Here is an 18,518-nt window from a genome sequence, read left to right on the forward strand (position 1 = left end):
ACAAACAACCAGAATACTCTCTCTCTCTCACACACACACACACAACAAACAACCAGAATACTCTCTCTCTCTCACACACACACACACACACACAACAAACAACCAGAATACTCTCTCACACACACACACACACACACACAACAACCAACCAGAATACTCTCTCTCTCTCACACACACACACACAACAAACAACCAGAATACTCTCTCTCTCACACACAACAAACAACCAGAATACTCTCTCTCTCACACACACACACACACACACACACACAACAAACAACCAGAATACTCTCTCTCTCACACACAACAAACAACCAGAATACTCTCTCACACACACACACACAACAAACAACCAGAATACTCTCTCTCTCTCACACACACACACACACAACAAACAACCAGAATACTCTCTCACACACACACACACAACAAACAACCAGAATACTCTCTCTCTCACACACACACACACACACACACACACACAACAAACAACCAGAATACTCTCTCTCTCTCACACACACACACACAACAAACAACCAGAATACTCTCTCTCTCTCACACACACACACACACAACAAACAACCAGAATACTCTCTCACACACACACACACAACAAACAACCAGAATACTCTCTCTCACACACACACACACACACACACACACACAACAAACAACCAGAATACTCTCTCACACACACACACACAACAAACAACCAGAATACTCTCTCACACACACACACACACACAACAAACAACCAGAATACTCTCTCTCACACACACACACACACACAACAAACAACCAGAATACTCTCTCTCTCACACACACACACAAACAACCAGAATACTCTCTCTCTCACACACACACAACAAACAACCAGAATACTCTCTCTCTCTCACACACACACACACAACAAACAACCAGAATGCTCTCTCACACACATACACACAACAAACAACCAGAATACTCTCTCTCTCTCTCTCACACACACACACACACACAACAAACAACCAGAATACTCTCTCTCACACACACACACAACAAACAACCAGAATACTCTCTCTCTCTCACACACACACACACACACACACACACACAACAAACAACCAGAATACTCTCTCTCTCTCACACACACACACTCTTTACCAACAAACAACCAGAATACTCTCTCTCTCTCACACACATACACACAACAAACAACCAGAATACTCTCTCTCTCACACACACACACACACACTCTTTACCAACAAACAACCAGAATGCTCTCTCTCTCTCACACACACACACACACAACAACCAACCAGAATACTCTCTCTCTCTCACACACACACACACACAACAAACAACCAGAATACTCTCTCACACACACACACAACAAACAACCAGAATACTCTCTCTCTCTCACACACACACACACAACAAACAACCAGAATACTCTCTCTCTCTCACACACACACACACACAACAACCAACCAGAATACTCTCTCTCTCTCACACACACAACAAACAACCAGAATACTCTCTCTCTCTCACACACACACACACACAACAACCAACCAGAATACTCTCTCTCTCTCACACACACACACACACACACTCTTTACCAACAAACAACCAGAATGCTCTCTCACACACACACACACAACAAACAACCAGAATACTCTCTCTCTCTCACACACACACACACAACAAACAACCAGAATACTCTCTCACACACACACACACACACACACACAACAACCAACCAGAATACTCTCTCTCTCACACACACACTCTTTACCAACAAACAACCAGAATACTCTCTCTCTCTCACACACACACACACAACAAACAACCAGAATACTCTCTCTCTCTCACACACACACACACACACACAACAAACAACCAGAATACTCTCTCTCTCTCACACACACACACAACAAACAACCAGAATACTCTCTCTCTCTCACACACACACACAACAAACAACCAGAATACTCTCTCTCTCACACACACACACACACACACAACAAACAACCAGAATACTCTCTCACACACACACACACACACAACAAACAACCAGAATACTCTCTCTCTCTCACACACACACACACACAACAAACAACCAGAATACTCTCTCTCACACACACACACAACAACCAGAATACTCTCTCTCTCTCTCACACACACACACACACACACACACACACACACACAACAAACAACCAGAATACTCTCTCTCTCTCTCTCTCTCACACACACACACACACAACAAACAACCAGAATACTCTCTCTCTCTCACACACACACACACACAACAAACAACCAGAATACTCTCTCTCTCTCACACACACACACACAACAAACAACCAGAATACTCTCTCTCTCTCACACACACACACACACAACAAACAACCAGAATACTCTCTCTCACACACACACACCAAACAACCAGAATACTCTCTCACACACACACACACACAACAAACAACCAGAATACTCTCTCACACACACACACACACACAACAAACAACCAGAATACTCTCTCTCACACACACACACACACAACAAACAACCAGAATACTCTCTCTCACACACACACACACACAACAAACAACCAGAATACTCTCTCTCTCTCACACACACACACACACACACAACAAACAACCAGAATACTCTCTCTCTCACACACACACACACACACACACACACACACACAACAACCAACCAGAATACTCTCTCTCTCACACACACACACACACACATTATACAAGAATACTCTCTCACACACACACACACAACAAACAACCAGAATACTCTCTCTCTCTCACACACACACACTCTTTACCAACAAACAACCAGAATACTCTCTCTCTCTCACACACATACACACAACAAACAACCAGAATACTCTCTCTCTCTCACACACACACACACACTCTTTACCAACAAACAACCAGAATGCTCTCACACACACACACACACAACAACCAACCAGTATACTCTCTCTCAAACACACACACACACACACTCTTTACCAACAAACAACCAGAATGCTCTCTCTCTCTCACACACACACACACACAACAACCAACCAGAATACTCTCTCTCTCTCACACACACACACACACAACAACCAACCAGAATGCTCTCTCTCTCTCACACACACACACACACAACAACCAACCAGAATACTCTCTCTCTCTCACACACACAACAAACAACCAGAATACTCTCTCTCTCTCACACACACACACACACAACAAACAACCAGAATACTCTCTCTCTCTCACACACACACACACACACACTCTTTACCAACAAACAACCAGAATGCTCTCTCACACACATACACACAACAAACAACCAGAATACTCTCTCTCTCTCACACACACACACACACACACACAACAAACAACCAGAATACTCTCTCTCACACACACACACACACACACACAACAACCAACCAGAATACTCTCTCTCTCACACACACACTCTTTACCAACAAACAACCAGAATGCTCTCTCTCTCTCACACACACACACAACAAACAACCAGAATACTCTCTCTCTCTCACACACACACACACACACAACAACCAACCAGAATACTCTCTCTCTCTCACACACACACACACACAACAACCAACCAGAATGCTCTCTCTCTCTCTCACACACACACAACAAACAACCAGAATACTCTCTCTCACACACACACACACACACACACAACAAACAACCAGAATACTCTCTCTCTCTCACACACACACACACAACAAACAACCAGAATACTCTCTCACACACACACACACACACAACAACCAACCAGAATACTCTCTCTCTCTCACACACACACACTCTTTACCAACAAACAACCAGAATGCTCTCTCACACACACACACACAACAAACAACCAGAATACTCTCTCTCTCTCACACACACACACACAACAAACAACCAGAATACTCTCTCTCACACACACACACACAACAAACAACCAGAATACTCTCTCACACACACACACACACACAACAAACAACCAGAATACTCTCTCACACACACACACACACAAACAACCAGAATACTCTCTCTCTCACACACACACACACACACAACAAACAACCAGAATACTCTCTCACACACACACACACACAACAAACAACCAGAATACTCTCTCACACACACACACACACAACAAACAACCAGAATACTCTCTCACACACACACACACACAACAAACAACCAGAATACTCTCACACACACACACACACACAACAAACAACCAGAATACTCTCTCACACACACAAACAACCAGAATACTCTCTCACACACACACACACACACACACAACAAACAACCAGAATACTCTCTCTCACACACACACACACACAAACAACCAGAATACTCTCTCACACACACACACACAACAAACAACCAGAATACTCTCTCACACACACAAACAACCAGAATACTCTCTCTCACACACACACACACACAAACAACCAGAATACTCTCACACACACACACACACACAACAAACAACCAGAATACTCTCTCACACACACAAACAACCAGAATACTCTCTCACACACACACACACACACACACAACAAACAACCAGAATACTCTCTCTCACACACACACACACAACAAACAACCAGAATACTCTCTCTCACACACACACACACACACACAACAAACAACCAGAATACTCTCTCTCACACACACACACCAAACAACCAGAATACTCTCTCACACACACACACACAACAAACAACCAGAATACTCTCTCACACACACAAACAACCAGAATACTATCTCTCACACACACACACACACACACACAACAAACAACCAGAATACTCTCTCTCTCTCACACACACACACAACAAACAACCAGAATACTCTCTCTCACACACACACACAAACAACCAGAATACTCTCTCTCACACACACACACACACAACAAACAACCAGAATACTCTCTCTCTCTCACACACACACACACACAACAAACAACCAGAATACTCTCTCTCTCTCACACACACACACACAACAAACAACCAGAATACTCTCTCTCTCTCACACACACACACACAACAAACAACCAGAATACTCTCTCACACTCACACACACACACAACAAACAACCAGAATACTCTCTCACACACACACACACACAAACAACCAGAATACTATCTCTCACACACACACACACACAACAAACAACCAGAATACTCTCTCTCTCACACACACACACACAACAAACAACCAGAATACTCTCTCTCTCTCACACACACACACACAACAAACAACCAGAATACTCTCTCACACTCACACACAACAAACAACCAGAATACTCTCTCTCACACACACACACAAACAACCAGAATACTATCTCACACACACACACAACAAACAACCAGAATACTCTCTCTCTCTCACACACACACACACAACAAACAACCAGAATACTCTCTCTCTCTCACACACACACACACAACAAACAACCAGAATACTCTCTCACACACACACACAACAAACAACCAGAATACTCTCTCTCACACACACACACAAACAACCAGAATACTATCTCACACACACACACAACAAACAACCAGAATACTCTCTCTCTCTCACACACACACACACAACAAACAACCAGAATACTCTCTCTCTCTCACACACACACACACAACAAACAACCAGAATACTCTCTCACACACACACACACAACAAACAACCAGAATACTCTCTCTCTCTCACACACACACAAACAACCAGAATACTCTCTCACACACACAACAAACAACCAGAATACTCTCTCACACACACACACAACAAACAACCAGAATACTCTCTCACACACACACACAACAAACAACCAGAATACTCTCTCACACACACACACACAACAAACAACCAGAATACTCTCTCTCACACACACACAACAAACAACCAGAATACTCTCTCTCACACACACACACACACACAACAAACAACCAGAATACTCTCTCTCTCACACACACACACACACAACAAACAACCAGAATACTCTCTCACACACACACACACAACAAACAACCAGAATACTCTCTCTCACACACACACACACACAACAAACAACCAGAATACTCTCTCTCTCACACACACACACAACAAACAACCAGAATACTCTCTCACACACACACACACACAACAAACAACCAGAATACTCTCTCTCACACACACACACACACAACAAACAACCAGAATACTCTCTCTCACACACACACACACACAACAAACAACCAGAATACTCTCTCTCTCACACACACACACACACACAACAAACAACCAGAATACTCTCTCTCACACACACACACAAACAACCAGAATACTATCTCACACACACACACAACAAACAACCAGAATACTCTCTCTCTCTCACACACACACACACAACAAACAACCAGAATACTCTCTCTCTCTCACACACACACACACAACAAACAACCAGAATACTCTCTCTCACACACACAACAAACAACCAGAATACTCTCTCACACACACACACACAACAAACAACCAGAATACTCTCTCTCTCTCACACACACACAAACAACCAGAATACTCTCTCACACACACAACAAACAACCAGAATACTCTCTCACACACACACACACAACAAACAACCAGAATACTCTCTCTCTCTCACACACACACACACACAACAAACAACCAGAATACTCTCTCTCACACACACACACACACAACAAACAACCAGAATACTCTCTCACACACACACACACAACAAACAACCAGAATACTCTCTCTCACACACACACACACAACAAACAACCAGAATACTCTCTCACACACACACACAACAAACAACCAGAATACTCTCTCACACACACACACACAACAAACAACCAGAATACTCTCTCACACACACACACACAACAAACAACCAGAATACTCTCTCTCACACACACACAACAAACAACCAGAATACTCTCTCTCACACACACACACACACACAACAAACAACCAGAATACTCTCTCTCTCTCACACACACACACACACACAACAAACAACCAGAATACTCTCTCTCACACACACACACACACACACACACAACAAACAACCAGAATACTCTCTCTCACACACACACACACACAACAAACAACCAGAATACTCTCTCTCACACACACACACACACAACAAACAACCAGAATACTCTCTCTCTCACACACACACACACACACAACAAACAACCAGAATACTCTCTCACACACACACACACAACAAACAACCAGAATACTCTCTCTCACACACACACACACACAACAAACAACCAGAATACTCTCTCTCTCTCACACACACACAACAAACAACCAGAATACTCTCTCTCTCACACACACACAAACAACCAGAATACTCTCACACACACACACAACAAACAACCAGAATACTCTCTCTCTCTCACACACACACACACACACACACACAACAAACAACCAGAATACTCTCTCTCTCTCACACACACACACACACACACAACAAACAACCAGAATACTCTCTCTCTCTCACACACACACACAACAAACAACCAGAATACTCTCTCTCTCACACACACACACACACAACAAACAACCAGAATACTCTCTCTCACACACACACACACACACACACACACACACACAACAAACAACCAGAATACTCTCTCTCACACACACACAACAAACAACCAGAATACTCTCTCTCACACACACACACACACACACACAACAAACAACCAGAATACTCTCTCTCACACACACACCACAAACAACCAGAATACTCTCTCTCACACACACACACACAACAAACAACCAGAATACTCTCTCTCACACACACACACAAACAACCAGAATACTCTCTCTCACACACACACACACAAACAACCAGAATACTCTCTCACACACACACACAAACAACCAGAATACTCTCTCTCACACACACAACAAACAACCAGAATACTCTCTCTCACACACACACACAAACAACCAGAATACTCTCTCTCTCACACACACACACACACACACAACAAACAACCAGAATACTCTCTCTCACACACACACACAAACAACCAGAATACTCTCTCTCTCACACACACACACACACACACAACAAACAACCAGAATACTCTCTCTCACACACACACAACAAACAACCAGAATACTCTCTCTCACACACACACACAAACAACCAGAATACTCTCTCTCTCACACACACACACACACACACACACACACACACACACACAACAACCAACCAGAATACTCTCTCTCACACACACACACACAACAACCAGAATACTCTCTCTCACACACACACACACACACACACACACACACAACAACCAACCAGAATACTCTCTCTCACACACACACACACACACACACACACACACAACAACCAACCAGAATACTCTCTCTCTCACACACACACACACACACACACACACACACACACACACACAACAACCAACCAGAATACTCTCTCTCACACTCAAACAACAAACAACCAGAATACTGGTGGGTGGGGCATGTTGTGGAGGGCGTGTTGGTGGGCGGGGTTTATGAACCGGTCTGTGTGACCTTCACTAAAAACAACAGTGTCACCAGCCTCACCTCATGGAGATGTACTCTTTGATCTTCCTGTTGATGAGGTCGGTGCTCGTCACCCCGGTGTTCTGTACGAGAAAGCAAAGTGGGTGTGTGATTCACTTTCCTCTCAACACACACACACACACACACACACCTCTGATAAGGATAATAACAGAACAGAACAACCATCATGAAGTAGGAGGAGAAGAAAAAAATAATAACAAAAGACCAAATACTGAAAACACGCCTCCTTCAGCAAACACAATGTGAATGAGCCGTTGCTATGGAAACGATAACAGCTATAGGAGAGATGATCCAACACCTCTTGACCAATCAAAAGCCTGGGTTAATAAGACATTAAAGACAATAAGAAGATAAAAAAAAAAAGAAAAGAAAAGAAAAGAAAAGGGAAAAAAACAAAAACAAAACAGTAAACACACCCCCACCCCCCCCACACACACACACCTCGTCATCCAGGTTGCTGTTGTCCTGGATGGCTCGTATCCAGGACAGCATGTCGTCGCGACTCTCGGCCTGGAACAGGTACTCGCAGTCGGACGTGGTGAGCCGGAAGACGTTCTTGCGCTTGGTGTCGCTGTAGGAGATGTCGATGAGGCAGGCTTTGATGCTGACCTGCTGCGGATCTTCGTCCAGCTGCGAGTGCACATGAGCCTCCTTCCTGTCCTTGTAGAGGAAGACGGAGTGACCACGCAACACCGCGTACATCTGCTTCCACGCCCGCATTCCTCCACCCACGCGCTACAACGTGAGCACAACGTTAGCACCAGAGCCATCACGGTTAGAAATAACACCAATAACGAGAGGTGAGAGACGATTACTTTGTTCTTATCCGTGTGGAGCTGTCGAAAATGCAGCCAGCCCTCCTTAAAGAAGTCCGTGAAGATGTCCGAGCTGGAGTCTCTCCTGGAGCTGGACTCGTCCGACGACTTGTGGCCATCCAGAGCCTGTGTAATGATGATGAGGCTAGTTTTATAACCTTTTATAACCTTCACAACATTTTACTCTGCCCCTTAAATGATGCTGTGACCAATCACATCACTGTTTCTGCCTTAAATATTATTATAAGCAGCTGAAGATGATTTCTATTTCAAATGAGTCAGGAGTTACCATGGTGACAGACAAAGTTATATTATAATTATATATTATAATATAATTATATTATAATGCTTCAGCATACCAAGACATTTTGGACAATTTCATGCTCTTTGTGGGAACAGTTTGGGGATGACCCCTTCCTGTTCCAACATGACTACACACCAGTGACCAAAGCAAGGTCCATAAAGACATGGATGAGTGAGTTTGGTGTGGAGGAACTTGACTGGCCTGCACAGAGTCCTGACCTCAACCCCATAGAACACCTTTGGGATGAATTAGAGTGGAGACTGTGAGCCAGTCCTTCTCGTCCAACATCAGTGTCTGACCTCATAAATGTGCTTCTAGAGGAATGGTCAAAAATTCCCATAAACACACTCCTAAACCTTGTGGAAAGCCTTCCAGAAGAGTTGAAGCTGTTATAGCTGTAAAGGGCGGGACAACTCCATATTACATTCATGTGCAGGTAAAGGCAGACGTCCCAAAACTTTTGGCCTGGCTCGCAGTCTCCTCTCTAATTCATCACAAAGGTGTTGAGGTCAGGACCTTGTGCTGACCAATGAAACTGTCCAAAATATATACATATATTTAAAAAAAAAGAGAAAACAACAACAAGAGCTAGTCCATGATCTGTGAAGGTGTGTGTAATGGACACCTCACCTTCCTGAACACCTTCAGACTGGGCTTACTGGAACGCCTGTGGAGACGAGAGCAGAAGAGCGCTTTTTAATCTTCACCTCCTATAAACGTACGAACACATGGTGTAGAGATATAACGTGAGCTCTTACCGCCGCCCCTCCTCCCTGTACGTGTCCAAACCTTCATCGTATGATTTGGAGCGCTCCGTTTTGGTTCCACTCTGTTCCAGAATAGCACTTCTGAGTGATTCTGCACACACACACACACACACACACACACACACACACACACAGTGAGAAAGTAGTGAAGCAGTGTGTTGTTTATACAGCAGTGTACAGACGGAGAGGGGGCGTGTCTCTCACCCTGGTCGTGAGACAGCTGTCTGCGCATGTGAGGGCTGGGCGTGGCCGAGCCGGAAGAGTCGGCCACGGCGCCCTGAGCCGTGGAGATCACCGCCAATGCCGAGATATGACTGCCGTCCTGATCCACGCTCGGGCTCGCGGGCTCGTCTGGAAACACGGAAACATTACATTAACATCACACTGTGAGACAAATACAGAGACAGAGAAACAAAAAGACAGACAGACAGACAGACAGACAGACAGACAGATAGATAGATAGATAGATAGACAGACAGATAGATAGATAGATAGAAAGACAGACAGATAGTCAGACAGACATATAGTCAGACAGACATATATATACTTAGAGAGATAGATAGATAGATAGATAGATAGATAGATAGATAGATAGACAGACAGACAGACAGACAGACAGATAGACAGATAGATAGACTCAGAGTAGCGTCAGGACTAATGCTGAGTGTTGGAGAGTTGTGAGTGGACAGACGGCTACACTTTGTGGTACGCCTACACTCCTCACACGATTAGTCACTTTGGATCTAAAGATGTGAAACTGTCCAGAACAATAAATAAATAAATAAATGAATAAATAAATAAATAAATGAATAAATAAATAAATAAATAAATAAATAAAGTGGCTCCATTCCTCTGAGTGAGATCTGATCTGAATCCTGAAGAGGAACAGAGTAAAAAAAAAAACAAAAAAAAAAAACACAGCGACGCCTTCAATCTGAGCTCTAAAGAGAAATCAGAAACTTTACTCGAGCCACACTGTGATCGGATTTCTGAGACGTGTGATCGGATTTCTGAGACGTGTGAACGGATTCATTTTGCCGAATTTGGCTTTTGCTCATTTCCCAGACGTTTGAGAAACTAACGAAATTCCCGAATCCAGGAAAGTGATGAACACAAGAGAGAGAAAGCTCAGCATCTGCAGCTCTAATCCCTGATTAATTCCCTACACAAAAATCTAATAAACACCTCCGAGACACTGCACTTCATTCTGTGTGTGTGTGTGGGTTATAAACAGGTATTTGCTATATTAACATGAGTTTCTGGATGTTCTAGCCTGATGTGAAGCTCACAGTGAAACTTTTCTGGAATTGAGGACGGTTTGATCCACTGTGGGGGTTTTTTTCCCGTGTCCTGTTTTTCAGAGCTAAAAAACTTTCGAGGTCCCGAGTCTAAAAAAGCCCAGAGTACAAAGCTGCTCTGCGCCGTGGGGCTTCGGCGGCTAAAATTAAACGCTATGCCCCAGTTCCAGTCGCGCGGCCAGAGAGGAGCGAGGAGTGAAAACACCACCACGGAGCGCTGCAGCGCCACCTGCTGACCTGAGACAAACTGCACTTTCTCTTGCATTTCTGTTCTAAATGACCGGATGAGTAAAGCCGTCCATCTCTCAGGTAGATCTGTGAAAGCCTCTGAGACACACAACCCTGACTATATTTAATCCACCTGATGCACTGACACTACGCTCTCCACCTGTCACTGAAATCAACCACGGGGCTAGCCACGGGAAGCCAGCGTACCCCGCGCCGCCTCCTGATCCGTGGCAGCCGCTTCTGTCATCCGTCACCTGAGTCCATTTATTATTCATATGATAAGAGAACATACATAAACATAGGTTCGTTAGGGAGAATAAAAGGCATATGGCGTACTCATATCAGGACGCACCAGGGACAATCATGGTGAGAAAGATTCAACAATAAAAATTGCACAATATGACTAACCGAGGAAATCATTTTAACTCCATCAACGCAAAAGGGTTTGATCTAAAACACACCACACCACATCATATTTCAGTCTTCTGTTATAAATGTCATGTGACAGGAACTGAGACAGACAGAGAGACAGATAGATAGATAGATAGATAGATAGATAGATAGATAGATAGATAGATAGATAGATAGATAAATAAACAGACAGATAAATAGAGAAACAGACAGACACACAGAGACAGATAGAGAGACAGATAGATAAATAGACAGACAGATAAATAGAGAAACAGACAGACAGATAGAGAGACAGATAGATAAATAGACAGAGATAAATAGAGAGATAGACAGATAGATAAATAGACAAACAGATAAATAGAGAAAGACAGATAGATAGATAGATTAAAGGAGATTAAGGAATTAAGGAATGATTTCTGGAGAAAAAGAAAGCTCATCCTGAACATCTGATCCGGAACGCTGGTTTGTGATTGAATAATCGAGGAAATAATTTCAACTCCATCAACACAACAGGTTTCATGTGAGATACACCACATCACATACACTTTATATTTCAATCTTCTGTTAAATAAAGTCATGTGATGCAAATTTCCGTCATCCGCGACTCACACGTGTGAGCTCGGTCCCCTGACCGGTCAGTCAACCAGCGATTAAAAGCCGCACATTTAAAAAAAAAAAAAAAAAAAAAATCCATGAAGACCATAATGAAAGCCGGCGAGAGCCATCAGGCAGGAGAGTGGTTATCGATTTAAAAACAAGAGAACGTAATGAACTCGTTACAGCTCCCCTTACATAACGCCCGTGTGTATTAATAAAGCCAATCAATTACCACCGACTCGCGGGTTTAACTGAAGAGTGAGCCGGAGAACCTCACCGCTCGGAGCGTGGCGGGTTTATCCACGTGCTGCTATAGGGTACGGTTTCCCTAGTAACAGCTGACTGACAGCTGGATTCTTTTCTAGAATTTATCAGGTTTGCTAACAGCATGAATCAACTGTAAAAACCTGACCTTGATTTGACCTTGATTGCTAAAACAATTCCAAATATTCACTAGAAAGTGTAATGTTTAACAAAAACTTTTAAAACTAGAATATTTCTGTGGCACGTGTGTGACTAATGTGAGATAAACCTTTTCCAATTATTGACTCCATTCCTGCCGATTATTCTTCCACAAACCTCACACACGCACGCTACCTGCACTTGTTGCTATGGTGACTGAGTCGGCGGCACTTACCGATGAAGGGGATGGAGTCGAGCGACTCGTTCAGGTTAGCAGAGCCGAACAGGGAGTCTTGATGCTCCTGCGCCTGAATGTAGGATGGATGGCGTAGCGGTGCACCTTTCCCCCCTTGAGGTTTTTCTCGCATCACCACACCTTCCGCTAGACTGCACCCGTTCACCGGTAATCCCTTGAGATCCCGCGGGTGGATCCTTACCCCCGGAGTTTGTCTCTGAGGTGTAGGTACAGAGCAGGAGGTCGACCTCTGACTCACCGAGGATTCTTTGACCGGTTCTGGACTTTGCATGGTCTCAGCCCGAGTCCTGGACTGCTGGCTAGCCGCCGAAACCGTAACGTGATTACTTAAAAGTCTTTGGTCTTTACATGCCTGCACCTCCTTGGGCTGACTTTTGCTGATGCGCGAGATTCTATCGGCAGAAACGGCAGGAGGCGGGATGTCCGTTCTACAGCTCAGCTGATGTGGCCCCGAACGACCACGGACACTGTTTCCATAGGAATGCTGAAACATCCCCGGTCTCTGGGGAGCGGGCTGCCGACTGGGACGAGGTGCTTGCTCTGTCCTGCCGTAAGCCCTCCGGTCCACAGGCCAAGGAGCCATTTCACTGTGCTCGATGTAGTCCGTGGAATGAAAACGAGTGTTCCGCATGATCCCGTCCGAGGAGACACTCCGAGGAGGCCAGTCTTGCGCTCGAGACACTCTTTCTGCCCCCGTCATCCGGTCCTGGGAGGCACTGCGAGGCGGAAGCATGGGAGGTCCTTGATAGGCCCGATCGTGCGACGTACTCCTGCGTCGGATTTTATTGCCCCAAGTGGCTTTTTGCGTAAAGTTTGTAGAGGTTTGAGAAGTGCCCGCAGCAGCACGCAAACTGTCCAGGCGCTCCTGAATCGTCCGGCTGTACGCGTGCAGGCCTTTGTGGTCGATGTACTCCCTGTATGTCTGATATGTCCGCCAGTCAATATTCTGATGGGAAGCCGGAGATACGGAGGAAGAAGACGGATGATAACGAGGCGGTGGAATGGCATAGGAGTCTCCGTGGTAACCTGGAGAATACAGGTCAGGTTTGCGTGGGAGAAGATACGACCTCGTTCTCATCAGCATAGGATCGGGACCCGTAGGAACCATGTGACCCATGTGGACGTCCGCCGGCACCACCACCGTACGGACACTTTCGTTGCACACACACACCGCCGTTTGTGTCTTCGGGATCCTTGGTGGCGGCGAAGGGGGAACCGGAATCTCCATGCGGTATCCCAAATCCGACTGCAGCCCCCCTGTGGCTGGGATTTCCGTCGCCTCGGCCATCCCGAGGGGTTTACAGTCTACTCGAGAGTAACATATGGGAGGTGGCTCTGGGATGTGGCGAGCGTTTCCACTGTAGGAGTCATGACCTTTAAGGTAAGCATCCTGCGAATACGCCTGTGGGAAAGAGAGACTGGAGTCAGATAAAGATTTGCATAAAAGGTGCTGGTGCTATCGTTAACGAGGATATGTGGGTGCTGTAGCTTGTGTGTGGGAGTCTGGTCAGGAGTCTCTACATTCTGAACTAAATGTAAATTGAGATTTAGTCACACCGGAAAAAGGGTTAAAAAGAAAAACACACACACACACACACAAAAAAAGCAGTCAGCCATTGATGCATGTTATCTAATCTCATCTCGGTGAACAAACAGGTAGCCACTTCCCTTTAATGACAATTCCACATGCTAAAAGCACTAACAGACATCCAAAACGCACAAACCAGCATGCCAAAGCTAAACATTAGCCAGGTTAAATATCATTTCCGTGTTGTTTAAATCCGTGAACCCACCTGTTGGGTCACCAAACGTGTCCGGAGAGAAACAGAGGCCAGTGGGGAACGGTTTCCCTTGCTGGACACCGCACTAAATCTGACCTCGGTAATCATAATCTCTGAGATTCTACAAGGTTACACGTGTCCAACATGGTTTCTGACGACTCCTCAAGACCTTCGCTAGCAACCACTGCGAGTCAAGACAAGATGAGAGCAGACACAAGCTGCTGGACTTTCACCTGACATACCTGTAGAGTCGGGTTACGCAGCGCCGGACTCTCATTGGTGGAGAACTTTGCCCCTCCCTTGCCAAGTTCCAGAGGTCAAAGTTCTTCATTGGGGAAAAAAAGACTGGGACGATGATGAATTAAAAAGGGCGAGGCATTTGCAAACACGCCGGCTGGCTGGAAATCAAACAGGTGCATGCGCGCTACAAGCGATGGGCACGCTTATCGAACGTCCAGAACAACCAGCTGTACATGCACGACATCTGGGATCATGACGGATCATGCGACCACCACGACAAGCAGCGTTCTCGAGCTTACCACACGAGTGATCTCCTGTGAAAGCTGCAGCCATTAGATCGCGTCAGGAGTCAGGAGGATGAAGAGGGGAAAAAAAAAAGACAGAGAGAAGAAAAATGTTAGCGCGGCGTATCGGAGTCGTTACGTAACAGCGTACAAGACGCTAAAAATAAGGCAATGCCACCTGCTCGCGCTCGCCGTTTCATGCTCCAAGCAGCAAACGCTTTTCCATCTCTTTCCACTCGCTCCATTTTTTAGCCACCAACACACACAGTCTTTCTCCCTCTCTCACACACACACACACACACACACAATCTTTCTCCCTCTCTCTCTCTCACACACACACACACACACTCTTTCTCCCTCTCTCACACAAACACACACCCTCCACTCGGTCTCTTCTGCTCTCTTTCCTCCAAGAGCTGCAACCGTTCACATGACAGAGGCTTGATTATACATTCTGTTCAGATGGCAGAGCTCTCCCCCTCCTCCCCTGCTCTCTCTCTCTCTCTCTCTCCCCCTCCTTCTCTCTCTCCCACACACCCCTATTCGACTATCCATCCACAACACACAGCGATCAGCTGTCCAGATCCACTAGATTCTTACGCCTGGCATCTGTTATATAATATTTTCAATTTACAGCCATTTAGAGCATTAGGATTCAACACAGTGTGTGTGTGTTTGTGTGTGTGTGTGTGTGTGTGTGTGTGTGTTTGTGTGTCACCATTCTCTCTTAATATCCTCCTCAAGAGGAAAACGGGTTTTAATCCTCCCACCCCGTCTGGACAGGCCACATCATTGCCTTATTACACAGCCAAATGCTTCCCTCCATCTCTCTCTCACACACACACACACACACACAGCAAACAGCTGTGCAACAGAGAGCGGGGGAAAAAGGGAGGAGGGGGAATGTTTACAGCGTGTGCTTCTAAGTGACTCACGATATAAAATCGCTCACCTCGCATCCTCAAAGTCAAAACTCGTTGATTAATTTACAGACGGATTCATTTACATTAACGGCCTCATTCTGACAAGTCCTCGTTTCTATAGTAACGGGATATAAAACACGTTTAATGGTTACTCAAAAACCCAGGACGTAATCAAGGTGGATATTTTCTTAACGATGACATTTTGTTTTCATCTGAAAAAAAAAAATTCTCTGTAGAAACGTATATGCCCCGCCCCCAGGAGGTGTGGCCTGCTCTATAAGGATTACTTATCTTTATATTTCACAGGCTGATGAGAAATCAGAAACACAGCTCTCCCCCCTTCTCTCTCAGGACCATGTGTTACTGAATGTAGATGGTTAATTAGAGCAGCGAGGTCCTACTTCACTGTCCCGGATTCCGGAGTTCAGAGCTACGCTGTGAGAAACGACATGAGCCGAGTCAGAATCGGGTCAGTACAGTCCACCTTTTTACGACAATAACCCTGAATCATCGCTTCACACAAAACAGATGCAGCAGAAAAGTCTTCAGGAGCTGGCTAACTCTTGGCTCTTGTTCTAGATCTTTCCCTTGTGCTCTGCAGGAACATCCATCAGCTGCACAAATGCAGTTGTAGTCATCTCTGCTCTCCAGGTGGGAGGGGCTTACTGTCTCTCTCATGTCAATCAGAGTCCAATCCAGGTGTCCATGAGAGTGTGTATGTGGAAAAGGGCAAACTGCCATGTGCTCACCATCTCGGTCAGAAAATGGCCAGACTGGGAGAAAAGGGAGGGGTCACACATTCTTTGCTGTAATCTCTCTCTCACGGAGACAGCAGAAGCCAGAGACGGAAATAATGATGGGGGAAAATGCTCCGCCTGTCATGTGATCTATTTGGGACAGCGATTGAAGCTCCAGCAGTGTTGCGTTTTGGCCTGGTTAGGAGGCCCAGAAACAAACAGACAGAGTGAGAGAGAGAGAGAGAGAGAGGAGAACCTAAAACAGGTCAGCTAAAAACAAGCTAAAAAACTGAGTAGGAATAAAACAGGACTGGACAAGTTACGGTACTCAGACGGTACGCTCCAATATAACATGAGGACTTGTTCATCATGACCCAGTGTTAATATTAACGATATGGGTCAGTCTGAGAGAAGGAGGCATGGCGCTGGGTCAATCCGAGCAAAGGAGGTGTGGCCTCTGGGTAAGTTTACACACAGAAATGTGCGTGGCCTCTGGGTCAATCTAAGCGAATGAGGCGTGGCCTTTGAGTCAGTCTGAGCGAAGGTGATATGGCCTTGGCGTCAGTCTGACTGAAGGAGGCGTGGCCTGTCAGTCTGAGAAAATGAGGTGTGGCCTCTGCATCAGTCTGGGCAAAGGACGCGTGGTCTCTGTCAGTCAGAATGAAGGAGGTGTGGCCCCTGGGTCAGTCTGAACAAAAGAGGTGTGGCCTCTGCGTCAGTCTGAACAAAAGAGGTGTGGCCTCTGAGCACACTGTAAGAGGAACTTTACCAGCTGTAATATGTCTTCATCCTTGGGCATCACGCTCAGCTCCAGATAGGTATCACTAAAAAATAAATAAATAA

The 18,518-nt window shown here is 45.2% G+C and overlaps 1 protein-coding gene across 9 annotated transcripts in view; it reads right to left on the reverse strand.

Annotated features, from left to right (window-relative positions):
• arhgap21b (Rho GTPase activating protein 21b) overlaps positions 1–18,518 on the reverse strand; it is a 46,439-nt gene that overhangs the window by 15,213 nt on the left and 12,708 nt on the right. For 4 of the 9 annotated variants that reach the window (XM_058396051.1, XM_058396052.1, XM_058396050.1 and 1 more), the window contains exons 7-15: positions 18,445–18,499; positions 16,031–16,054; positions 13,690–15,112; positions 10,723–10,869; positions 10,510–10,609; positions 10,382–10,418; positions 9,448–9,573; positions 9,074–9,367; positions 8,633–8,694 (exon numbers count right to left, since the gene is read on the reverse strand). In XM_058396051.1, coding sequence (XP_058252034.1) covers positions 8,633–8,694; positions 9,074–9,367; positions 9,448–9,573; positions 10,382–10,418; positions 10,510–10,609; positions 10,723–10,869; positions 13,690–15,112; positions 16,031–16,054; positions 18,445–18,499 — 2,268 coding nt within the window. The other 5 variants (XM_058396058.1, XM_058396053.1, XM_058396056.1 and 2 more) reach the window with 4 other exon arrangements.

This window comes from Hemibagrus wyckioides, linkage group LG07 (genome assembly GCF_019097595.1).
Source record: "Hemibagrus wyckioides isolate EC202008001 linkage group LG07, SWU_Hwy_1.0, whole genome shotgun sequence".
NCBI classification, from domain to species: Eukaryota; Metazoa; Chordata; class Actinopteri; order Siluriformes; family Bagridae; genus Hemibagrus; species Hemibagrus wyckioides.